The sequence below is a fragment of the Coregonus clupeaformis genome, unplaced genomic scaffold (genome assembly GCF_020615455.1).
Source record: "Coregonus clupeaformis isolate EN_2021a unplaced genomic scaffold, ASM2061545v1 scaf0180, whole genome shotgun sequence".
In the NCBI taxonomy this organism is placed as follows: domain Eukaryota; kingdom Metazoa; phylum Chordata; class Actinopteri; order Salmoniformes; family Salmonidae; genus Coregonus; species Coregonus clupeaformis.
In genome coordinates this window covers 21140-47531 of record NW_025533635.1, presented here as the reverse complement: position 1 = coordinate 47531, position 26392 = coordinate 21140, and the positions used below count along the sequence as shown (strand labels likewise).

Here is a 26392-nt window from a genome sequence, read left to right as displayed (position 1 = left end):
CACTAAACAGATAATTCATGTCCGTGTCTAGTTCCTTTCATAACGCAGCAAAGATTAAACGTTGGCTAGCTAGCACATTAACACTGGAAACAACTCTCCACCGTTGCACTAAACAGATAATTACCAATAAACGTTACCAGTAGCTACCCGCTAGCTAGCTAGCTAGCCTCGTGCTTCGCCGGGCTCCGCCGTAAACAATACAATACTTACCTACAATAATTGCCTACGGAAACCTACAATAAACCTACAAGAAACCTACAATAACTACCTAAATAACTACGTAAATAAACTACCTACCTACGATCTAAATACATGGTTTAAGCTTTACTCAACACCATATGAGAAGCCAGGCTTACCTCCTGCTAGAGAAAAACACAACCTCTCCCGACGAAATCTTTCATTTGACCTGTGTCATTGCCAACAAAGGGTATATAACAAAGTATTGAGAAACTTTTGTTATTGACCAAATACTTATTTTCCACCATAATTTGCAAATAAAATCATTAAAAATCCTACAATGTGATTTTCTGGATTTATTTTTCTTATTTTGTCTGTCATAGTTGACGTGTACCTATGATGAAAATTACAGGCCTCTCTCATCTTTTTAAGTGGGAGAACTTGCACAATTGGTGGCTGACTAAATACTTTTTTCCCCCACTGTATATATATATACAGTATATACATATCTTTAAAAAATATATATATTTTCCTTTATTACTTTCTAACCCTCCCCTAATTGGAGTAAACTAGTGAACAGCAACGCTTAGGTCTCTACTTCCAGCTTATACATACTATATACATTTTATGGACACGGTCCATTTTACAATAGTTCTCTTTTGTTTGTTTTCCCCCCTGTCCTTCCTCTACCCTCAACCTCTCCCATCTATTTTTGATGTCCATCTGGTTTGATTTCTATTTACCATATCTTTCAAACTGTGCTCTTTCACAAAAGTTCTTAACCTATAACCTATATATGTTTTACGGACACAGTATGTTTTACATTAGTTATCTTGTTGTTATTAGTTGTTATTAGTCCCAACCTTGAGCTCCATTCAAGTTGTTGTGGTAAAGAAATACGGGTATTTTTCTGAATGTCTCTTCTCATTATACTGAAGCACATATTTAAACCGTTCTGTAATCTTGCGGAGTTTCCATTATTGAACTCCATTTAGTGTATTTATGGAAATGAATGAATTTATTATTAACAAGACACTGTACCACTTGAATTTGCTAGAATTTTATTCAAAAGTTTGTCTCTGTCAGAGTTTTCTTCCCCAAAAAGTGTCAGATTCATAATTACACTCCAACCTGAATGTAAACTATATGAGTTCCTACAAGCTTACAAATAAACTACAACGTTTTGTATCACAAGAAGTATTTTCGACTACCCTCATAAAAGCATAAACATCAATAATCTATGAGGGGTTACACAATATGGACGAAAAATTATAATAATTATTCACATCTTTTTTTGCCCGAGCATAGATAGGCTACTGTATGACAGCTTGGAGCAACGTGTACATTTACACTCGAAAGGGGCACTGTTGTTTTCCTTCTGTTCCTATGAGTGCTTTGAATCAGCTCCTTCACATTGGAGTGTTGGAGTGAGACTGTGAGTGGTCATATAATAAACCAATTTCTCTTGTGAGACTAAAAAGCTTTCCTTCCTCTCTTCTAGACACTGAAAAATGACGACTCTGTGGCCAAGAAGGATGTCCAGAGAATCCTGGAGCTCAGCCACAAGCAGAGGTAGATCAAAGCTTCTTAACCATTTTGTCACGCCCTGGCTCTAGGGACTCTTTTAAGTTGAGCCAGGGTGTGTAGAGTTTATGTTTTGTGCTCGTTGTGTCTAGTCTAGTTTTGTATATCTATGTTGGCCAGAGTGGTTCTCAATCAGAGGCAACGAGTATCAGCGGTTGTCTCTGATTGGGAACCATATTTAGTCAGATGGTTTTCCCACAGTGTTTGTGGGATCTTGTTCCGTGTTGGTTTGTGTTTTGCACCTGTGGACGTCACGTATCGTTTTGTTCGTGTATCATTTAATAAATAAGTATGTTCACCTTCCACGCTGCGCCTTGGTCCTCTATATCCGACGATCGGACAGAAGATCCCACCAATACAGGACCAAGCAGCATGCCCAGGCAGGAGAGGAGAAGCGGCGCCAACCGGGCAGTCGTCGGACAGGCGAGGGGCACCCCCAATAAATTTTTAGGGGGGGGCACATGGCAGGGACGACGGGGGCACTGGAGGCAGATAAGGGGCGAGTTGGTGGACGAGGAGAGAAGGCCACCGGGTTACGGGAGCCATTGGTGTATAGAGGGAAGGAAAATGTAGAGGCACGGCGAGAGGTACTGAAGTGTGTTGCCAGTCCGGTCCGGCCCGTTCCTGATCCCCGTGTAAGGCCAGTGGTGTGTGTTCCCAGTACGGTCTGGCCTGTTCCTGTCCATCGCGCCAAGCCTATGGTGCGCGTTGCCAGCCCGGCCCGGCCTGTTCCTGCCCCTCGCACCAAGCCTATGGTGCGCGTCGCCAGCCCGGCCCGGCCTGTTCCTGCTCCCCGCACCAAGCCAATGGTGCGCGTCGCCAGCCCGGCCCGGCCCGTTCCTGCTCCCCGCACCAAACCTGTGGTGCGCATCGCCAGCCCGGTCCGGCCTGTTCCTGCTCCCCGCACCAAGCTAGTGGTGCGCGTCGCCAGCCCGGCCTGTTCCTGCTCCCCGCACCAAGCCAATGGTACGCGTCGCCAGCCTGGTCCGGCCTGTTCCTGCTCCCCGCACCAAACCTGTGGTGCGCATCGCCAGCCCGTGCCCGTTTCACCGGTGCCTGGTCAGGTACCGGTCAGCTGCTCCACACCGGAGCCTGAGCAATCCGCTCCACCGAAGTCCAGTCCAGCTCCAGCCAGTGGGGCTAGACCAGACCAGGGGCACTACGGGGGGGTTAGTAGAGGGTGGTGGTCAAGCCCGGAGACGGAACCGCCTCCGAGGTGGAATGACCACCCAGCCCTCCCCTGTTCGGTGATGTTTAGGCGCGGTCGCAGTCCGCGCCTTTAGGGGGGGGTACTGTCACGCCCTGGCTCTAGGGACTCTTTTAAGTTGAGCCAGGGTGTGTAGAGTTTATGTTTTGTGCTCGTTGTGTCTAGTCTAGTTTTGTATATCTATGTTGGCCAGAGTGGTTCTCAATAAATAATTAAAATAAATAAATAAATAAATAATTGGTCATTTAGCAGACTCTCTTATCCAGAGCGATATCAGAGGCAACGAGTATCAGCTGGTTGTCTCTGATTGGGAACCATATTTAGTCAGGTGGTTTTCCCACAGTGTTTGTGGGATCTTGTTCCGTGTTGGTTTGTGTTTTGCACCTGTGGACGTCACGTATCGATTTGTTGTTTTGTTCGTGTATCATTTAATAAATAAGTATGTTCACCTTCCACGCTGCGCCTTGGTCCTCTATATCCGACGATCGTGACACATTTGCTATTGCACATTGCTACAACATGGATTCTTTTGAAGAGCAACATTACTTTTAATTCCTTTTATGGTGCAAGAACAACGTGATTTTACCTGCAATTCAGCCTTTGGTATATACTTATACCCTACTGCTTTATAAATAGCGAACCAACATATCAACAACACATGACAATCATAAACAAACCATAAAACAATGTTTTATTGGAGCAATGTCTCCTGGTCCACCGACGATTTGAGCAGCCACCTGCGTTCCACTTTAAATCTGATAAATCCTGCTTTTGATTCGTTCCATTGCCAAGAATGATTATCAAATGACTTCATCACGAGATATCCAGGCAGCTGATTTATGGAAAATCATTTGTTTTTGACAGCTTTCAAGCATGTTTTTGATCGCTTCGGGGTGGTAATAACTAGCAACTATTTTAATGTGAAACCATGGTAGCCACATCCTCAAGTCAACACATGTAGAAGAATTACAAACATGAGGGTTACAAGATGCTGTCATTTCAGGTTTAGAAATGTAATTTAATTAGACACTGTAGCCTTTATAAAAGCTGAAAAACAGACACATATTGTAGTCAGCAACATGAAAAAACACAAACCTTAACCCTCGTCTTTACCACCACATTTGACCTAATCCTGGACTTAACCAATTACTATATTTAAACTGCAAAAATACAGACAACTTGAGGGGCCCATGAAATATAAGCAGGGATGGGGAAGACAGTACTAAAACTCAAACATTCTGTCCGGTTTACTTTTGTGCTCTGGTTAAAGTAATAACTGCCTTCCCACAGACATCATAACTGCCTTCCCACAGACACCCATAATGGGTTATACACTATTTTATACACACTTCAGTGCTGTGTTGCCTGAGGAAAATGTCATTCAGAACATTTTTGGGTTGTTTGTAGCCTATAGGTAAATGTCTCTAAATATCGGTGAAGACATTCTACGCTAACTTCTTAAAAATCTTTGTCTCCCCTAAAACCTCATACTGCTGGTTTTAGGGTGAGATCAGAAAAATGTAATGCCAACGGATAGTAGCAGAAAAAAAAAAAGTTTGCTTGGCTGGGCTCATGCCAACAGACAACTATTGGCATGTGAAATACGACAGGGCATCACAGCAGTGAAGAGAGACTTCTTTCTGAGATTGACAAACAGTGCTGTTGACTGCAGATGCTGCTCCTCGACTGCACAATTAATAGACCATGACCATGTCATATGTAGTTAAACTCTAAACCTACAATAAGCCCAGTCAAAGGGAATAATTCCTTGCTTCTGTAATCGTATACCAGTATTCTGGATTTTTGGAGGGATTTAAGTTTGGTATTTCGTCACGCATTCTATCACAAATGCTTTGGTTGAAAAAGTAAGTATGAATTGATTTGATGATTTGATCCTACTCAGTGCTCAGTCAGTCAGTGCTTGAGATACTATTACTACTGCCTCGCCACTGCGAGAAGTCAGAGAAGAGTTGGAGAGGGGAAGGATAGGTGCTAACTGAGTGTTTCTCACCTTTCCTCTCCACAGGGAAGAGATGAAGTCCCTCCAGGCTGCCTTGCAGAAGCAGCTAGACGAGGCAACGGAGCAAGCCGAGAAACAGCAGGCCACAGTGAGTAGGAGCCCTCAGTCGTCCTCACCTCGTCTACATCTCACTCCTCTAACCTCCCACTTGTCACCTGTCACCCGGGCCTGTGGGCACCTGTCACCCATCTCATTACCCAGCAGCCATATCTCCTGGCTGGCCCCTCCCTCCCACCACTTAATAACCAGTCTGGGAGAGTGAGAGAGCTAGGTGTAACCCAGAAATAGGAAGCATAGAGAGTGAGGTCCATCCACTCTCCGCTCTCTCCTTAAAGGATAGGTTTCTGATAAAATTATTCATTTTGTAAAAGCTAAACTCGACAGGACGGTGTATGTTTTTCCATAATGGTGATGAATAATTTCAATGAAACACACCTGTAGAGTATGAGGAGAAGAAACACTTAATAGACCAGGCGCCTTTTTTATATATTGTTCCTTTTGTTATCCTGTCATAAAACATTGCTTTTCATTCGCCAAGTAATCCAGGCCTCTATCATCATGCAACTCAGTCCTTTTTCTATTGTACCTGGCTGTCATTCTACTATAATTTCTATTCTATTCAAGTTTTATTATATTGGCAAGCTATTCAGATGTCTGAGAATAGCAGGCTACAAATTAACTCTGATACCACACATGCAGTCATGTTTATACCTGCTGTATGAATTGGACCTATAGGTAACAGTTTACTGTAGGCCCCCTATGTATAAATTAACTTTACTGTAGGTCCCTTATGTATGCGTTTACTGTAGGCCCCCATAATGCCTTTATAACAGCTACAAAAGCTGTTATAACATCAGTAATTAACATTATACTCATGTGGAGCCTTTTTCATACCTACTGGAAGGATTAGACCCTAGCTTTTTTGTGCCCTGTTTTTATTCCCACTTCCCAAAGATATTTACTGCTGCATCTCTTATGGTTATCTGGTGAACCTCTAATTCCCCCTCAAAACAAATTATCCGAAAATCATTAATGTCCCAAACAGACCGTGGAATGCTTTTGAGATATTAAATATATGCTAATAAGAACAACATGGCCTGAAACAAGTGTGGACATCTTAAAATGGGCTTCCGTCTTCTTTTCACAGTACAGAACAAGGGTGGCTGATGTTGCTAGCCAACAATCAAACTGTCGTTGTTGACATTTTCATGTTAAGATGAGTGACAAATCCCTGGTGTAGGGAGTTAATTATGGTCAATATTAAAGGAAATTGTTTTGGCTACTGCAATGCATCAAATCAATTACAGTTTTTTTTTTATGATGTTACCAGCCGGTTACTACGTTTCTGGGATAACACAAAAGTGTTGTAAAGTTGAGTTTCTTGGTTGTATCATATACAGCATAACTCTGCTACTGCTACTATTCAGTGTACGAATGGAGTTTTGGGAAAACGCACACCGATGCTATATGAATACCTGTCTTGTTTGTTATAAAGTGCATTTTTAAATGTTTTATTGAGCCAATGCATACAGCTCAAGGCGAAGAAACAGAGTGTGAGTTGAGGTTATTTGACATCTCCGTAGCTGGGCGAATTTGATGTGAGGCATTGGGTAGAAAACATTGTTTGATTGGAGTTGCACTCTGCCCCTAGGGAGCTCTAGAGTTTGTTTTCTCTAAACCTACTAAGCAGCAAAAGTGGAAACCAGGGTTAGTAACAAGCACTGTCAAATGAATTTGGTTCGGGACGATACTGCACTAAATCACCAACGTTATTATGAAACGTGCTAATGTTTTAATGAGCTGTTCTCACTTCAAACATTTCATCATCTTGGGTTGCCTCATTTGGAATTGATGAAATTAGTGCAACTGATAATCAATTATCAATACGGTGTTAAAGGGAATACATTATTTCAATCAATTAGGAGCTGAATCTTTATCTTCCTTCTCCCTACACGCAAAAACTATAAATTAGTACCCCAGTGGACCACATACAGCGAACAGCTGTAGCTGTACTTGGAAATTGACATGCACAATAGGAAATCATTTGCAATGGGAAACACATACTCATCATAAATGCCTATAACATGTAGAGAATTTGATGAATGTGAAGCTGTGGCTCCACTCAAAAGATCTCAGTAAATTGTAATATTGTGTGGTTCAGAAACCTTGTTTGGGTTCACAACCTTGTGTAAATTCACTGGCGTAGCGCAGTTTCTCTGGACCCCCCACAAAGTCGAAGTTTGCCCCTACCCCCCCTACAATTTTAGGCTATCAGATGATGTGGTGCTAGTATTTGAAGTAGCCTGTAGCTTTGCTTTAATGGGTACAGTGGGGAAAAAAAAGTATTTAGTCAGCCACCAATTGTGCAAGTTCTCCCACTTAAAAAGATGAGAGAGGCCTGTAATTTTCATCATAGGTACACGTCAACTATTTTTTTTCTCCAGAAAGTCACATTGTAGGATTTTTAATGAATTAATTTGTAAATTATGGTGGAAAATAAGTATTTGGTCACCTACAAACAAGCAAGATTTCTGGCTCTCACAGACCTGTAACTTCTTCTTTAAGAGGCTCCTCTGTCCTCCACTCGTTACCTGTATTAATGGCACCTGTTTGAACTTGTTATCAGTATAAAAGACAACCTCAAACAGTCACACTCCAAACTCCACTATGGCCAAGACCAAAGAGCTGTCAAAGGACACCAGAAACAAAATTGTAGACCTGCACCAGGCTGGGAAGACTGAATCTGCAATAGGTAAGCAGCTTGGTTTGAAGAAATCAACTGTGGGAGCAATTATTAGGAAATGGAAGACATACAAGACCACTGATAATCTCCCTCGATCTGGGGCTCCACGCAAGATCTCACCCCGTGGGGTCAAAATGATCACAAGAACGGTGAGCAAAAATCCCAGAACCACACGGGGGGAACTAGTGAATGACCTGCAGAGAGCTGGGACCAAAGTAACAAAGCCTACCATCAGTAACACACTACGCCGCCAGGGACTCAAATCCTGCAGTGCCAGACGTGTCCCCCTGCTTAAGCCAGTACATGTCCAGGCCCATCTGAAGTTTGCTAGAGTGCATTTGGATGATGCAGAAGAGGATTGGGAGAATGTCATATGGTCAGATGAAACCAAAATATAACTTTTTGGCAAAAACTCAACTCGTCGTGTTTGGAGGACAAAGAATGCTGAGTTGCATCCAAACCAAAATATAACTTTTTGGCAAAAACTCAACTCGTCGTGTTTGGAGGACAAAGAATGCTGAGTTGCATCCAAAGAACACCATACCTACTGTGAAGCATGGGGGTGGAAACATCATGCTTTGGGGCTGTTTTTCTGCAAAGGGACCAGGACGACTGATCCGTGTAAAGGAAAGAATGAATGGAGCCATGTACCGTGAGATTTTGAGTGAAAACCTCCTTCCATCAGCAAGGGCATTGAAGATGAAACGTGGCTGGGTCTTTCAGCATGACAATGATCCCAAACACACCGCCCGGGCAACGAAGGAGTGGCTTCGTAAGAAGCATTTCAAGGTCCTGGAGTGGCCTAGCCAGTCTCCAGATCTCAACCCCATAGAAAATGTTTGGAGGGAATTGAAAGTCTGTGTTGCCCAGCGACAGCCCCAAAACATCACTGCTCTAGAGGAGATCTGCATGGAGGAATTTGCCAAAATACCAGCAACAGTGTATGAAAACGTTTGACCTGTGTCATTGCCAACAAAGGGTATATAACAAAGTATTTCCACCATAATTTGCAAATAAATTCATTAAAAATCCTACAATGTGATTTTCTGTATTTTTTTCTCTCATTTTGTCTGTCGTAGTTGACGTGTACCTATGATGAAAATTACAGGCCTCTCTCATCTTTTTAAGTGGGAGAACTTTCACAATTGGTGGCTGACTAAATACTTTTTTTCCCCACTGTACATGTTTATTTGGTCGTCATTTTCTCATGTTAAGCCTAACGTTTATGTCTTTTACAAAGCTATAGGCCTACGGTGTCGCAATGCTGCTATTTAGAATGCAGGCTGGCGGCAATAATGTATTTGCTTGTTAAGTAATTAAAGTGGGAAATTCAAACATTGCAGATTGTAAAATGATTTTTGAATGCAAGAGCATACTAATCAGTAACCAATAAAACATGTAAGAATATACAGCTGTCCTGTAGGCCTTTAGCCTACCTTAGCCATCCTCACGCTCTCTCGCAGCTTGGATTGAAAGTTTGTGCTTCGTAAAACCAGTCTATTGATCCCAAATAATACAATCAGTCCACCTTCAAAACAATAGCTTACTAGGGATTGTTTCATTATGCAGACAATGCAGTCTAGCCCAGGGTTTCCCGAACTCGGTCCTGGAGTCCCCCCTGGGTGCATGTTTTGGTTTTTGCCCTAGCACTACACAGCTGATTAAAATAACCAACACATTATCAAGCTTTGATTATTTGAATCAGCTGTGTAGTGCTATGGCAAAAACCAAAACGTGCACTCAGGACCGAGTTTGGGAAACCCTGGTCTAGCCTACTAGCCTATCTATAGCTATATACAGTATTTAGCTGGTAGTCTATTTATATTACACATTGGAACTCGGACTCCACGCTGTCGGGGCGATCCGTCTCATCACTCGTAGGCTTACCAGTGTTCACAGAACACTCATGAGCACTGCTGGGTCTCTGGCAGTCGTCAGCTTGGTTTTCTGGGAGAGGAGGAGGAGGAGGAGGAGGAGGAGGAAGGCCGGCACCCTCACTAGAGGAACTGTCAATATTCTCAAGGGCAGGAAGATGAGGTGGAGCAAGGCCACTGTGATTTCTGGGCTCGGGCAGTGAGGTCTCTGTCGGGACTGGGAGGCTGCTAGTGCTAGCTGCGGCATAAGTAGGCCTACTAGCTTCCACCTGCAATGGTGTTTCGTCAGTCGAGGTGGTAGCTTTGCTGATGTGGTTCGAGCTTGATCAGATAAAGCTTTTTTGGTCTTGACTTTTGTTTATCCATCTTAAACAACGCACTCACTCTCCATCCGAGTCTGACCTGATTCACATAACTTTTTTAAAACTTGATAGCCAATTAGGTGAGGAGGCTGAGGCAGGCTGCCGCCGGCGCCGCTGAGAAATAGGCTAACTAGATGCATGAAAACGATATTGTCTTTCTGACTCACCTACTACCATGTAGATTGGACAACACAAACACTTTGCTTGCTACATGTGGAAATTAAAAAGGAGGGTTACTGTCAAAATTATTTATTTACTAAATGAATACAATTTAGACATACAGTGCATTCGGAAAGTATTCAGACCCCTTGACTTTTACCAAATGTTGTTACGTTACAGCTTTATTCTAAAATTGATTAAATTCATTTTTTTCCTCATCAATCTACACACAATACCCCATAATGACAAAGCGAAAACAGGTTTCTAGAATTGTTTTGCAGGCGTATAAAAAAAAAATATATATACACCTTATTTACATAAGTATTCAGACCCTTTGCTATGAGACTCGAAATTGAGCTCAGGTGCATCCTGTTTCCATTGATCATCCTTGAGATGTTTCTACAACTTGATTGGACATGTCGATATAAGGTCCCACAGAGCAAAAATCAAGCCATGAGGTCGAAGGAATTATCCGTAGAGCTCCGAGACAGGATTGTGTCGAGGCACAGATCTGGGGAACGGTACCAAAAAATGTCTGCAGCATTGAAGGTCCACAAGAACACAGTAGCCTCCATCATTCTTCAATGGAAGAAGTTTGGAACCACCAAGACTGGCCACCCGGCCAAACTAAGCAATCGGGGGAGAAGGGCCTTGGTCAGAGTTCCTCTGTGGAGATGGGAGAACCTTCCAGAAGGACAACCATCTCTGCAGCATTCCACCAATCAGGCCTTTATGGTAGAGTTGCCAGACGGAAGCCACTCCTCAGTAAAAGGCACGACAGCCCACTTGGAGTTTGCCAAAAGGCACCTGAAGAACTCTCAGACCATGAGAAACAAGATTCTCTGGTCTGATGAAACCAAGATTGAACTCTTCGGCATGAATGCCAAGCGTCACGTCTGGAGGAAACTTGCCACCATCCCTACAGTGAAGCATGGTGGTGGCAGCATCATGCTGTGAGGATGTTTTTCAGCGGCAGGGACTGGGAGACTAGTCAGGATCGAAGGAAAGATGAAAGGAGTGAGAGATCCTAGATGAAGACCTGCTCCAGAGCGCTCAGGACCTCAGACTGGGGCGAAGGTTCACCTTCCAACAGGACAACGACCCTAAGCACACAGCCAAGACAATGCAGGAGTGGCTTCGGAGTGGCTTTGGGACAAGTCTCTGAATGTCCTTGAGTGGCCCAGCCAGAGCCCGGACTTGAACCCGATCTAACATCTCTGGAGAGACCTGAAAATAGCTGTGCAGCGACGCTCCCCATCCAACCTGACAGAGCTTGAGAGGATCTGCAGAGAAGAATGAGAGAAACTCCCAAAATACAGGTGTGCCAAGCTTGTAGCGTCATACCCAAGAAGACTTGAGACTGTAATCTCTGCCAAAGGTGCTTCAACAAAGTACTGGATAAAGGGTCTGAATACTTATGTAAATGTGATATTTCCATTTTTATAATTTTAATAAATGTTCAAAAATTTATAAAAACCTGTTTTTGCTTTGTCATTATGGGGGTATTGTGTGTGTAGATTGATGAGGGAATAAAGCAATTTAATCAATTTTAGAAGAAGGCTGTAACATAACAAAATGTGGAAAAAGTCAAGGGGTCTGAATACTTTCCAAATGCACTGTAGATGTGAGATGACGGGCGCATGGTCCCCCAGGATTTCTGCTACTTCAGTGTGTAAGTTGCTCTTCATAGTTAAATATTAGGCCCACCTTTCATGAATTCTCAAACAAAATGACAACCAATCATTAATGAATGGTACACTATACAAGACAGTAGCAACAACACTAGACGCCCGAAACCCATAAATGTCTTAGCAAAAAGGTTCTGTGGTGCCTGTCAATAAAACACAGATCCAATTGTATTACCTCTGGATGACTAGTCTACAAAACTGGCATCAGTAAATTTAAATAGTGACGCTGCCTTTAAACTAACTTCAAAAGATAAACAACCTTAGGTAGGTCAAGAAAATAGGTACACAAACTTCAATAGATAAACCACACACAAAAATGGATGATTGAATTTCCCAGTTGGAGGCATGCCATTCCAAAAAAGTATTACAACATGATGAAAAAGATTGACCTGGTTATTTCATCGCTATCATAACAAATATGGCATCATACTTGTAACACTAGTTGCAAATGCTGTGCATTGCAATATACAGTTTAATTGTATAATAGCTCTGGAAACACAAAAAGCTCTACAACATTGCTCAGGCTTATTGCTCTGATTTAATCAGTAAGTCGTATGAATGAATTATACTGTAATAACACAATTCAAAATGTCAAATCTTAACAATGTAGCATGCTAAAGTTTTATATTTTATATCCATCATTTCAGTGTGTCGTGCCACAACCCAAAGGGAACGTTGTGCTGGGATGTGTTATCGACGTACCCATGGGTAGAGGCATGAACTCCAAATGCACCAACATGAACTGTGATGTTATTAGTGTGTCAACCGCCTAGCCCTAGTTTACAGTCCCCCGGGTGCCTTCAGAGCTGAGGTCATCTGGGCCATGAATTCTCTCCCCTTCCTCCCTGGGACAATCTCAATGACCTCATTGAAGGACAACCTTTCCCTTAGAATCCTTTGTCGCAGAGGTGAAACAGAAAGCAGAATCGGAATATCCCCCCCCCCCCCAACCGCTATCCAGTCTTTTCGATGTAATCCTCTGCCATCTGCATCAGCCGTTTGAGGCCTGACTGCTCGTTAAATACAGGTCACGAGGAATGGCTGCACTACAGAGACATGCCAAGCTTGCGATAAAGGGATTGCGATAAACAAAGTTATCACTCTGACACAATGAGCATATGGGCTATTAAATTAATCACACAGTGGAAAATAGTCTGTCAACCACCGCGGGCATAAATGCCTCCAATATGAGAAACAGCAACCACACCAACAGTTAACTCACCTATTCTAGATACACACATTTACGATAAATCGTTGTCAAAACCAGCAGTGAATCATAATATTTTACATTGTTTTATATGTGTTTTTGTAAATCTTTAGAAGCGGACTCAAATAGGAGTAATTAATGTGTAATAGAACCATATGGAGGTACTTGTAGCATTAGCAGGAAGTCTGCTTTAAAGGCAGAGAATTGTTTAAAGTTGTTTGACCTTGGGATGTATAGATCTGATTTGAAGATAGAGCAACAACATCAACAACATACAGTAGGATGAAATCCAGTGCAGGCAGGAACAGCTGGCATGGTTGATGATAGTTACTACCTTCATGATAAATGTCACAATTTAGATGAAATTGACAGTCTGTAAGAAACAGTCTGTAAGAAACAGTCTGTAAGAAATTGACAGTCTGTAAGAAAACATATGTCCTTAATTTTCTTTCTTTCGCCTACAGATCAAGTTCCTCAAGATGGAGATGGAGAAAAAGACCAAAATAATCAAGGACCTGCAACAGGAGGTACTTTTGTTCTCCCCACCTACTGCCAATGGCTGACTCATTCCTAATTCATGATCACCATGACCTGTAAACGTTATGTTAATGACAATCATATCATATGATATCTATGTTCATCGACATCACATCACGTGAACTAGTAATGGGTTTTGATATCCTTTTTTCTAAATCTATATGATGTTGTCATTTTGGATTGCAAAGGTCACAGATAGCCATAGGCAACTGAGGGCCTTATACTGTCAGCGTTTAATTATATAAATTGGTGGAGAGGCCTATTATAAGCACTAATACCACTGGATGCGCTGAATTCGTCAGAGCCTCTGGGCCTTGAACTGGGCTGGTGTCGTGGGACCTTCTAATTGGCTAACCCGGGGGCAGTGGGTAGTTACTGGCTGCAGTGTGGCTGGCACAAAATCCTATAGCTTAAAGGCAAATGCCCCAGGGCAGAGGAGAAGAAAGTAATCAATCACGAATGGAGTCACGACGGTTTGGAAGATGTTCCACCACAGCTGCATAGTAGCTCTGGACCTCTTCATAGGTGCAGCATGATAGAGCCCAGGTAAAGAAATGAGAAGCTACCACAATATTCAATAAAACAGTCAGGTGAGAGGTAGAGTTCACACTGCCTGAGGGAGGTCAGAGAACATTCTGTGAGATTATTAGCTCTACTCAACCAAAAACGGGGAAGTACTGTGCAGGGGTGTGTGAATATAGCCAACGGGTCTGTTCTGACTACACACCAAACTCTCAGAACAAACTCTAGAGGCAAGATAAGCGACCCTTTTAAGTGGCCTTTTATTGTCCCCAGAACAAGGTGCACCTGTGTAATGATCATGCTGTTTAATCAGCTTCTTGATATGCCACACCTGTCAGGTGGATGGATTATCTTGACAAAGGAGAAATGCTCACTAACAGGGATGTAAACAAATGTATGCACACCATTTTGGAGAAATAAGCTTTTTGTGCGTATGGAACATTTCTGGGATCTTTTATTTCAGCTCATGAAACATGGGACCAACACTTTACATGTTGCTTTATATTTTTGTTCAGTATAAATCCTCGATCATGTCTTTATAAATACTTGCAAGGCACAGAATCACACCAATCACTATGCCAACATAAAGTTTCCGGTAGTCTGACCTATGTGGGAGGGAGTCGAATTGTACTTTAATCAGGCTCAGAATAAACATTTGTCTTTGGGAGACTTACCATTGAAAATGTTTTACACAGTTCATTGAAGTTGTATTTGGGCAGAACCTCTGAGATTTCTGCTGGCAGTCAGAAGCACTGGAAATGGGCTCTGTGAACACTTTGAAAGTACATTATGCAGGGCCAGCGCTCCCCTATCAGTTGGTCGCTGTAGCGTTGACATTTTAAGTCTTGGCTTTTCCTGTGCCAGATCTATCTCTCCAGATTTGAGTGTCTTTGTAGCTTGATACAGAGGGGTCATCAGTAGTGGATAGTGGTCTGAGAACTACTTTGACGGATGTAGCTTTGACATTTCAAGTCTTGGCTATATCCTACACCAGATGTATCATGAAAAATATCTCTGGGTGTCTTTTTTCACTAGATACAGAGGTTTCATCTCTTGTGCATTCCTACTGAGTAGGTCAGAGAGGTATCCGAGTTATGTTATATCTTATCACACAATATATGTCATTTGTCCAGTCTTATCGCTTTCACTACACTCTCTGCAATGCCACTGAGGTTAGATGGAAGTAGTTTGCTTAGATTTCAGATACATTCTAATCTCATTGTGACAAACCATTGGCATTGACTTTCTAAAGGCTTAAATAAATGGATCTCTAAAATAACCGTATAATAACAGAACTTCCTCAGTCTTATTAGGATGTATCTTAACTCTGGGGAAATTGCTGAAAGACGTTTTTTAAAATCAATTACAGTACAGAGCAGAGAGATATCCTCCCAGTCTTGTTATAATTAATGAAATGTCATCTGCATAGATAACTGGGTTGTGGCTACTATTTTTCATTCCCTAATTTTCGGCAGTACCTAATATACAGTGGGGAAAAAAAGTATTTAGTCAGCCACCAATTGTGCAAGTTCTCCCACTTAAAAAGATGAGAGAGGCCTGTAATTTTCATCATAGGTACACGTCAACTATGACAGACAAAATGAGAAAAAGAAATCCAGAAAATCACATTGTAGGATTTTTTATGAATTTATTTGCAAATTATGGTGGAAAAAAAGTATTTGGTCAATAACAAAAGTTTCTCAATACTTTGTTATATACCCTTTGTTGGCAATGACACAGGTCAAACGTTTTCTGTAAGTCTTCACAAGGTTTTCACACACTGTTGCTGGTATTTTGGCCCATTCCTCCATGCAGATCTCCTCTAGAGCAGTGATGTTTTGGGGCTGTTGCTGGGCAACACAGACTTTCAACTCCCTCCAAAGATTTTCTATGGGGTTGAGATCTGGAGACTGGCTAGGCCACTCCAGAACCTTGAAATGCTTCTTACGAAGCCACTCCTTAGTTGCCCGGGCGGTGTGTTTGGGATCATTGTCATGCTGAAAGACCCAGCCACGTTTCATCTTCAATGCCTTTGCTGATGGAAGGAGGTTTTCACTCAAAATCTCACGATACATGGCCCCATTCATTCTTTCCTTTACACGGATCAGTCGTCCTGGTCCCTTTGCAGAAAAACAGCCCCAAAGCATGATGTTTCCACCCCCATGCTTCACAGTAGGTATGGTGTTCTTTGGATGCAACTCAGCATTCTTTGTCCTCCAAACACGACAAGTTGAGTTTTTACCAAAAAGTTCTATTTTGGTTTCATCTGACCATATGACATTCTCCCAATCCTCTTCTGGATAATCCAAATGCACTCTAGCAAACTTCAGACGGGCCTGGACATGTACTGGCTTAAGCAGGGAGACACGTCTGGCACTGCAGGATTTGAGTCCCTGGCGGCGTAGTGTGTTACTGATGGTAGGCTTTGTTACTTTGGTCCCAGCTCTCTGCAGGTCATTCACTAGGGCTCCCCCGTGTGGTTCTGGGATTTTGCTCACCGTTCTTGTGATCATTTTGACCCCACGGGGTGAGATCTTGCGTGGAGCCCCAGATCGAGGGAGATTATCAGTGGTCTTGTATGTCTTCCATTTCCTAATAATTGCTCCCACAGTTGATTTCTTCAAACCAAGCTGCTTACCTATTGCAGATTCAGTCTTCCCAGCCTGGTGCAGGTCTACAATTTTGTTTCTGGTGTCCTATGACAGCTCTTTGGTCTTGGCCATAGTGGAGTTTGGAGTGTGACTGTTTGAGGTTGTGGACAGGTGTCTTTTATACTGATAACAAGTTCAAACAGGTGCCATTAATACAGGTAACGAGTGGAGGACAGAGGAGCCTCTTAAAGAAGAAGTTACAGGTCTGTGAGAGCCAGAAATCTTGCTTGTTTGTAGGTGACCAAATACTTATTTTCCACCATAATTTGCAAATAAATTCATAACAAATCCTACAATGTGATTTTCTGGATATTTTTTTCTCAATTTGTCTGTCATAGTTGACGTGTATCTATGATGAAAATTACAGGCCTCTCATCTTTTTAAGTGGGAGAACATGCACAATTGGTGGCTGACTAAATACTTTTTTCCCCCACTGTATATATATATATATTTTTTTGAATCAGCAAGGGGCTCGAGATCAATATGCAAATAGGAGAGTAGATAGTGGGCCACCCTGGCTTGCGCTTCTGTCCCTATTACCAGAGGGGGAGCAGGCCTAATTTAACACCTTAGACCTGGAAATGATTGATAGATAACTTGAGTCCATTTGACATTCAAGTTATCACAAAGCCCAAAGCGGCACTAGGCAATAAGTAAATACTTCCATTCAATGTCATCAGCTGATATAATAAGGCCTCTCAGTCGAGTCTGGAGTCAATATTAACTTACACATAGAACATGTAATCAGCATTGAAAGAGAGTACCCCTCGCAATGACACACATCTGAATGGGGATGGAATGAACTGTTTACGTCCCCATTCTGTTTGCCAACCATTCTGGATAGAATCTCACTGGGCACATTAATAAGTAATATGGGGCCTTGCAGATGCTGATTCCTATTGAGCCTTGTTTTTCCTCAATATCAGGGACACTTCCTTATTTAAACTCTGTAGGCAGGGCCCCTGTTGATACTGTAGCTAGAAAGGTCTGGCGTTGAAGGCCATCAGGGCCAGGAGCTTCTCCTCTTATTAATGATTTTTGTGGCAAACTATGTATTGCCTACACTGTCTGCACACAGAGGTGGTTTCCCAGATGCAGATTACGCATGCACTATAAAGCATCAATAGATTCTCCAATAAATGTGCGTTTTAGTTCAGGATTAGGCTTAATCTGTGTCCGGGAAACCACCCCTTAGTGTAAAGTGGGACCATTTTATATTTCTCTCAGAGACTGCCTGATTTGTTAAGTGATCTGTTAAGAGTATAATCATGTCTGCCATAAAGACAGGACACTCAGACCTCTGGGTTTCCACTTGATCCGGTGCTCTGATGAGCTCTTTGTAAAGACCTTGACTCCGCCAATTCCCTTACAAGGTTAGAAGCTTTCCTCTCCAATTAGAATCAGACCTTAGCTAAGCTACATGTTTTTCCTTTTTGAATAAAATATTAGCCCATAGAGGTCTTGTTCTTGTTCTTGTTCTTTTTCGACTTTAAAAACTTTTTAAAACTACGACTCGAGTTTGGATCGATTGTTCACTGCAACAGAATTAAAATATGGTGTCGGTGGGTATGATACGGTCATTTGCATTTGCAGATAACTCTTTGTTGCAATAATTTACAAACCATGCTCCTTTCACATCAGTCCTTCCAAGTATCAGTTTCAATCGATCATGTCACCAGAAAATCTTTATGGCTGCATTTCGGTGTAAACTCATCTTCTATAATTTACTTTTAGGGCTAAGGATGTGCATTTTGGGATTAAGGCTAGAGAATGATTGAGCGATCGACACAGACAACATTTCTGCTGTGATATGACAGTCTATAAGAGTGGAGCTTCTGTAGGAGACAGCTGATCCATAAGCTGCTCAAACTCTTTGCAGTGAGTGTGAAGGAGATCACTCTGACTGGTAGAAACAGGGTATGAAAAGTCCTTAGGGTCAATGGAAGTTTAGTATGGTCTGCCAGATGCTTTTATTGGTGACCATTTAGATGAGGGTGACACGTGTCTCGTCCAATCATCAGCTAGCGAGCATCTGCACCTGCAACTTTAACAAGTTGGAGAGCGATACCATGAGGCATTTCCGCAGCAATGTTTTGCTGATTAGCCTGGATTCTCTGACCGTCAAACTTTGTCATTGTAGCGAATTATAATAAAAGGTCCAAATGAAAGGACCCCAATTGTCAAATCTGATCATAGAATTTGTCATATTGTGTATGAAACCTTAAAGGAATACTTCGGGATTTTGGAAATGAAGCCCTTTATCTACTTCCCCAGAGTCAGAACTCATGGATACAATATTTATGTCTCTGCATCCAGTATGAAGGAAGTTAGAGATAGTTTTGCGCTCCAGTGCTAACTAGCATTAGTGCACTGACTTGAAGTTTATGGTATCTACTAGCATTGACATTTTAGTCATTTAGCAGACACTCTTATCCAGAGTGACTTACAGTTAAGTGAGTGCATACATTTTTCATACTGGCCCCCGTGGGAATCGAACCCACAACCCTGGCGTTGCAAGCGCCATGCTCTACCAACTGAGCTACACGGGGCCTTTACCATAGACTTCCAGTCATTGCGCTAACACTAGTTAGCAATTGAGCTAACGCTAGTTAGCAACTTCCTTCAAACTACACGCAGAGACATAAAAGTGGTATCCACGAGTTCATTGCCAAAATCCTGAATTATCCCTTTAATTCACTGAAGAGGTGGTCCTCTATCTACCCCCATTCACAAAGTTGTCAGAATAGTTTTGACAGACACCCCCTAAAGGACTTATTAATGGCATGTCTTAGTTGTGCTTTACAATAGTCATGCTGCATTGCTTGCTTGATGACCAGTACATAACCACACTGAACAGCTTAAAAGGTCAAACAAAAATATGTCTACATTTATTTATACAGGGAAAAAATAATTAAAAATAAACAATAAACTAGCAATTAAAAGAACTTGAGCCCTTCTCAGTAGACATACTGATTTTCAGAGGGTTCCCTGTCCTGGAAAGGGGAGAGAGAGAAATAAAAAGAGAGTAGAAGCCGGGGAAAATACATAGGCATGCCATTCATTCAGTTCTCCCTAAAAAAAATGATTATCATCCCAAGGGACGTCCTTGTTAAATAAACAAAAGGATACATACAAATAAAATAAAATGATATTGCGCCTTAAGTGCAAACAATAAATGTAGACGAAAGCATGATCATAATCAGTAATGTCTCGCACACTTTTTTAAAGTTCTCGCATGGCTCCCAATGTGGCAACACTTGGTGCATAACATATTATGACATTTGCGGTTCACTGGATCTCATTTAGCATAATACACCATGACATATGAGCTCTACTGGATCAACATTTCACTGTGGGTCTGTTCTCGGGCAGGCACACGTCACCTTGTATGACAGCTGCCATTTCTTCCAGCCACAGTGCCCTTTCTTTAGAAAGGAGAGGAGGCGCAAGTGTCTGGACTGGATGCCCGGTCAATTCTAGCTCATTGAATCACATAGTGCTGTCATTCCACCTCATTAACTCTGTGTGTGAGAGAGCGTGTGTGCGTTTCATAGAGAGAAAGAGAAAAGAGGGAGAGAGAGATATAAAAAGAAAAAGAAAAAAAAAAGCGATATGCTATTGGTCCTTACCAAATTAAACTTGAGCTGTGCTTGCCTACACTGTAATTACATGCAAATAGGTACCTGCCTATGTAACTACAGTACCATGTACAATCTATATACATAAGTATGTGGACACTCCTTCAAATGAGCGGATTCGGCTATTTCAGCCACACCCGTTGCTGACAGGTGAATAAAATTGAGCACACCACCATGCAATCGCCATAGACAAACATTGGCAGTAGAATGGCCTTACTGAAGAGCTCAGTAATTTTCAACGTCGCACCGTCATAGGATGCCACCTTTCCAACAAGTCAGTTTGTCAAATTTCTGCCCTGCTAGAGCTGCCCCGGTCAACTTTAAGTGCTGTTATTGTGAAGTGGAAATGTCTAGAGCGCAACAGCGGCTCAGTCCGAAGAGTTAGGCCACACAAGCTTACAGAACAGGATCGCAGAGTGCTGAAGCGCGTAGCGCGTAAAATTGTCTGTCCTCGGTTGTAACACTGACTACCGGAGTTCCAAACTGCCTCTGGAAGCAACGTCAGCACAATAACTGTTCGTCAGGCGCTTCATGAAATGGGGCCTAAGATCACCATGTACAATGCCAAGCGTCGGCTGGAGTGGTGTAAAGCTCGCTTCACCATCTGGCAGTCCGACGGACTAATTTGAGTTTGGCAGATGCCAGGAGAATGCTACCTGCCTGAATGCATAGCGGCAACTGTAAAGTTTGGTGGATTAGGAATAATGGTCTGGGACGGTTTTTAATGGTTCGGGCTAGGCCCCTTAGTTCCAGTGAAGGGAAATCTTAATGCTACAGCATACAATAACATTATAGACGATTCTGTGCTTCCAACGTTATGACAACAGTTTGGGGAAGGCCCTTTCCTGTTTCAGCATGACAATGCCCCGTGCACGAAGCAAAGTCCATACAGAAATGATTTGTCGAGATCGGTGTGGAAGAACTTGACTGGCCTGCACAGAGCCCTGACCTCAACCCCATCGAACACCTTTGGGATGAATTGGAACGCTGACTGCGAGCCAGGCCTAATCGCCAAACATCAGTGCCCGACCTCACTAATGCTCTTGTGGCTGAATGGAAGCAAATTCACGCAGCAATGTTCCAACATCTAGTAGAAAGCCTTCCCAGAAGAGTGGAGGCTGTTATAACAGCAAAGGGGGGACCAACTCCATATTAATGCCCATAATTTTGGAATGAGATGTTCGACGAGCAGGTGTCCACATACTTTTGATAATGTAGTGTACATGCATAGTTATGCATAGGGACAGTTATGATAAAGTGCATGGAACCAAAATTGGAACCATTTTTTTTTTTATATTTCTATGACCAACATAGAACGCCTCCAATGTAGCAATTCTTAGGAAGAGGGCTATTCCCTGGTACAGAAAACCTGTGCTTTGTAAGGCCACCTCTCAGATCTTACTGCATGCCAGTCAGTCAGCACCACTGCTCTGTGTTGTGTCCCTGCACATGTTCTAATGCATCTGTGTGAGTGAAGGAACAATTAAGCTACAGATGTACAATAGTGCACCTGTATATGTCTCTCTCATGCTATCAGCAGTTTCTATTGATTCATGTTCATGAGTGATTATTCAATGCTCAAGTTGTGTTGCTTGTGTTGAAGAATAGGCTCTGGATTAGCTAATTAAATAATTGATTAACTCATTTACTGTTGTAAATGTGTTCTGGGGTCAATACTTAGGCCTGATTAATCGAAACTGGCTTGTATGATCATCTAATATAATTACATTTGTCACTGCGGATAAAACAGAAAAGCAGTGCAAGCTTCATTACTATATGTTATCAATGATTTTCTCTCATCAACTCTTAACTAATACCACCTTTTTATTTATTTTTTATTTGCAGAACAAGAGCTTGAAAAATAAACTGCTATCTGGCAACAAACTGTGTGATGTCCATGCAGAAGAGGTAAGCCTTTTGAATCACACTGATGAACAGTGGGCATAGGTAAAACATTAATGTCATAATTCATTTGGATTGAATTGGGGCCCAAGTCTTGATTGATTAGACTGGCCCTCACTTTACATGCAGTTGCTCTGCTCATGCATACAGTATATTATTTTTAAAAAACGATCATGAAGGCTGATGAAAACTTTTGGCTTTTAATAATAAAGACAACATTTTTGTTTAATTGTACCAGAAGTGGCTGAATCTCTCCTGCACACAAGCCCCATTAGAACAGCCTACCCAGCAAAAACAACAATCCTGCATAAAGTCGGTGTCTGGATAACTTTGTACCCGAAACAGTTAACTTTTCAGCAATTGAAAAAACAGTGGTGTAGTCATGTAAGTTTCCAAGATATTATGAAGGACTTTGATTGGTCTTAGAGTCATGAAACTTTGACAGCACATGGAGGGGAATGATTACTTTCAATCTATGTAAAAAGGAAAAAATAGCCAAATATGGACATACAAGGTTTTTCGAAGATACCGACGATAAGCAACACGAGGGTTTATGTTGTGTGCAATTTGGCTTTTCCCTGCTCTAAAGCAGCGCTTTCTTCAGTCATTTGAGGGAGGTGTGTAACACATATATTTTTTTCCTCAGTGACATGTTCACTGAAGACAAACCAAAACCCTTCAGAGCTTGACCGGTACACTTCCTATCATCTTAATCCTGCTGGTCAATGGCCACTTTCAATGGCCACTCAACTGAACGTACACTACATGACCAAAAGTATGTGGACACCTGCTTGATGAACATCTCATTCCAAAATCATGGGCATTAATATGGAGTTGGTCCCCCATTTGCTGCTATAACAACCTCTATTCTTCTGGGAAGGCTTTCCACTGGATGTTGGAACATTGCTGCGGGGACTTGCTTCCATTCAGCCACAAGCGCATTAGTGAGGTCGGGGGCTGATGTTGGGCGATTAGGCCTGGCTTGCAGTCAGCGTTCCAATTCATCCCAAAGGTGTTCGATGGGGCTGAGGTCAGGGCTCTGTGCAGACCAGTCAAATTCTTCCACACTGACCTCGTCAAACCATTTCTGTATGGACCTCGCTTTGTGCACGGGGGCATTGTCGTGCTTAAACAGGAAAGGGCCTTCCCCAAACTGTTGCCATAAAGTTGGAAGCACAGAATCGTCTAGAATGTCATTGTATGCTGTAGCGTTAAGATTTCTCTTCACATGTGGCAGGGTTTGAAAACTATTACGGACTACAAAAGGAAACCCAGCCCCGAGCTACCCAGTGATGCGACCCTACCAGATGGGCTAAATGCCTTGTATGCTCGCTTCGAGGCAAGCAACACTGAAGCATACATGAGAGCACCATCTGTTCCAGACAACTGTGTGATCATGCTCTCCGTAGCCAATATGAGCAAGACCTTTAAACAGGTCAACATTCAAAAGGCAGATTACCAGGACGTGTACTCAGAGCATGCGCGGACTAACTGGCAAGTGTCTTCACTGACATTTTCAACCTCTCGCTGACCGAGTCTGTAATACCTACATGTTTCAAGCAGACCACCATAGTCCCTGTGCCCAAGAACGCCAAGGTAACCTGCCTAAATGACTACCGCCCCGTAGCACTCACGTCTGTATCCATGAAGTGCTTTGAAAAGCTGGTCATGGCTCACATCAACACCATCATCCCGGAAACCCTAGACCCACTCCAATTCGCATACCGCCCCAACAGATCGACAGATGACACATTCGCACTCCACACTGCCCTTTCCCACCTGGACAAAAGGAACACCTATGTGAGAATGCTGTTCATTGACTACAGCTCAACGTTCAACACCATAGCACCCACAAAACATATCACTAAGCTAATTATGCTGGGAATATACACCTCTCTCTGCAACTGATCCTGGACTTCCTGACGGGCCGCCCCAGGTGGTAAGGGTAGGCAACAACACATCTGCCACGCTGATCCTCAACACGGGGCCCCTCAGGGGTGCGTGCTTAGTCCCCTCCTGTACTCCTTGTTCACCCACGACTGCGTGGGGCCAAGCACGCACTCCAACACCATCATTAAGTTTGCTGACGACACAACGGCGGTAGGCCTGATCACCGGCAACTAAGAGACAGCCTATAGGAGGAAGTCAGAGACCTGGCAGTGTGGTGCCGTTCTACTGCCAATGTTTGGCTATGGAGATTACATGGCTAAGATAAGAATACATAAAGTAAATGGCTCAGTAGAATAGAATAAACATTTTAGCATAAGTATAATACAGGAAGACACAATGAGGGTCTCACCCTCGAGATTGATGGCTCAGCTGTCAACACAGCCAAGTCATTCAAATTCCTGGGGACCATCATCCCCCACAACCTCAAGTCGGAGTACAACATCACAGTAGTGACCAAGAAGGCTCGACACAGGATGTACTGTCTGCGCCCAGCTGAGAAAACCCAAACTCTCTCAGACAATTCTGGTTTGGTTCTACACGTCCATCATTGAGTCCATCCTCACCTTTTCTATCACCTTCTTGTTTGGATCGGCGTCTGCCAGCTGCAAGGACAACCTGCAGTGCATCGTCCGGTCTGCGGAGAAGGTTATCGGCTGTCACCTGCCCTCCATCAAGGACCTGCACGCCTACAGGCAGTGATGTAAAGTACTTAAGTAAAAATACTTAAAAGTACTACTTAAGTCGTTTTTTGGGTTATCTGTACTATACTTTACTATTTATATTTTTTACAACTTCTAGTTTTACTTCACTAAATTCCTAAAGAAAATGTTGAACTTCCTACTCCATACATTTTCCCTGACAAACCACAGTACTCGTTACATTTTTGAATGCTTAGCAGAACAAGAAAATTGTGAAATTCACGCACTTAGCAAGAGAACACGTGGTCATCCCTACTGCCTATGTTCTGGCGGACTCACTAAACACAAATGCATCTTTTGTAAATAATGTCTGAGTGTTGGAGTGTGCCCCTGGCTATCCGTACATTTTTTAAACAAGAAAATGGTGCCGTCTGCTTTGCTTAATATAAGGAATTTGAAATGATTTATACTTTTACTTTTTACTTTTGATACTTAAGTATATTTTAGCAATTCAATTTACTTTTGATACTTAAGTATATTTAAAACCAAATACTTTGAGACTTTTACTCAAGTAGTATTTTACTGGATGACTTTCACTTTTACTTGAGTCATTTTCTATTAAGGTATCTATACTTTTACTCAAGTATGACAATTGGGTACTTTTTCCACCACTGCCTACAGGACAAGGAAGCGTGCAGATAAGATCATCGCTCACCCCGGACACCCCATATTTCAAAGACTCCGATCTGGCAGACGGTTTAGGTCAATCAAGACCAAAACTGCCCGCCACCTGAACAGTTTCTTTCCCCATGCTGTGGCCCTCATCAACCTGCCATCAGGCTCATAGGATTAACCCTCCCGTTGTCTAGGGTCAAAATGACCCCCACTGTTGAACCAACTTTCTTTAATTTTTATTTGGGATCATTTTGAGAAGGAGGCAGTGAGACTTTAAAGAAAGTATCACTGCCTCCTTCTCACAAATGATCCAAAAATATAAAAATTAAAGCAAGTTTTCAACACAGTGGCGGGTCATTTTGACCCTAGGACAACGGGAGGGTTAATGATTTTGCATTGGCCCGATTACTGAACCTTGTCATCAATGACCACAAATAGTAATCCGCACTATACTGCATTTGCACTATGTACACCTCCGCACACTGTATTGCACTGTATATATATAGCTTTTATTGACAATTACATTAAGTTTATGCAAAGAGTCAATATTTGCAGTGTTGACCCTTCTTTTCAAGACCTCTGCAATACGCCCTGGCATGCTGTCAATTAACTTCTGGGCCACATCCTGACTGATGGCAGCCCATTCTTGCATAATCAATGCTTGGAGTTGTCAGAATTTGTGGGTTTTTGTTTGTCCACCCGCCTCTTGAGGATCGACCACAAGTTCTCAATGGGATAAAGGTCTGGGGAGTTTCCTGGCCATGGACCCAAAATGTCGATGTTTTGTTCCCAGAGCCACTTAGTTATCACTTTTGCCTTATGGCAAGGTGCTCCATCATGCTGGAAAAGGCATGGTTG

General features: G+C 42.5%; 1 protein-coding gene and 1 non-coding gene across 2 annotated transcripts in view; one reads left to right on the top strand and one right to left on the bottom strand.

Moving 5' to 3' along the window:
- LOC121573300 (leucine zipper protein 2-like) overlaps nucleotides 1-26392 on the top strand; it is a gene marked incomplete at its 3' end in the record, with an annotated part of 140474 nt that overhangs the window by 98349 nt on the left and 15733 nt on the right. Inside the window, exons 3-6 of the mRNA XM_045213965.1 lie at nucleotides 1679-1749; nucleotides 4995-5076; nucleotides 13486-13548; nucleotides 22215-22277. Of these exons, the coding sequence (XP_045069900.1) occupies nucleotides 1679-1749; nucleotides 4995-5076; nucleotides 13486-13548; nucleotides 22215-22277 (279 nt within the window). The remainder of the gene's footprint in view (nucleotides 1-1678; nucleotides 1750-4994; nucleotides 5077-13485; nucleotides 13549-22214; nucleotides 22278-26392) is intronic.
- On the bottom strand, nucleotides 19208-19282 carry trnaa-ugc. The gene has a single exon. It is a non-coding gene; the product is annotated as a tRNA-Ala (tRNA).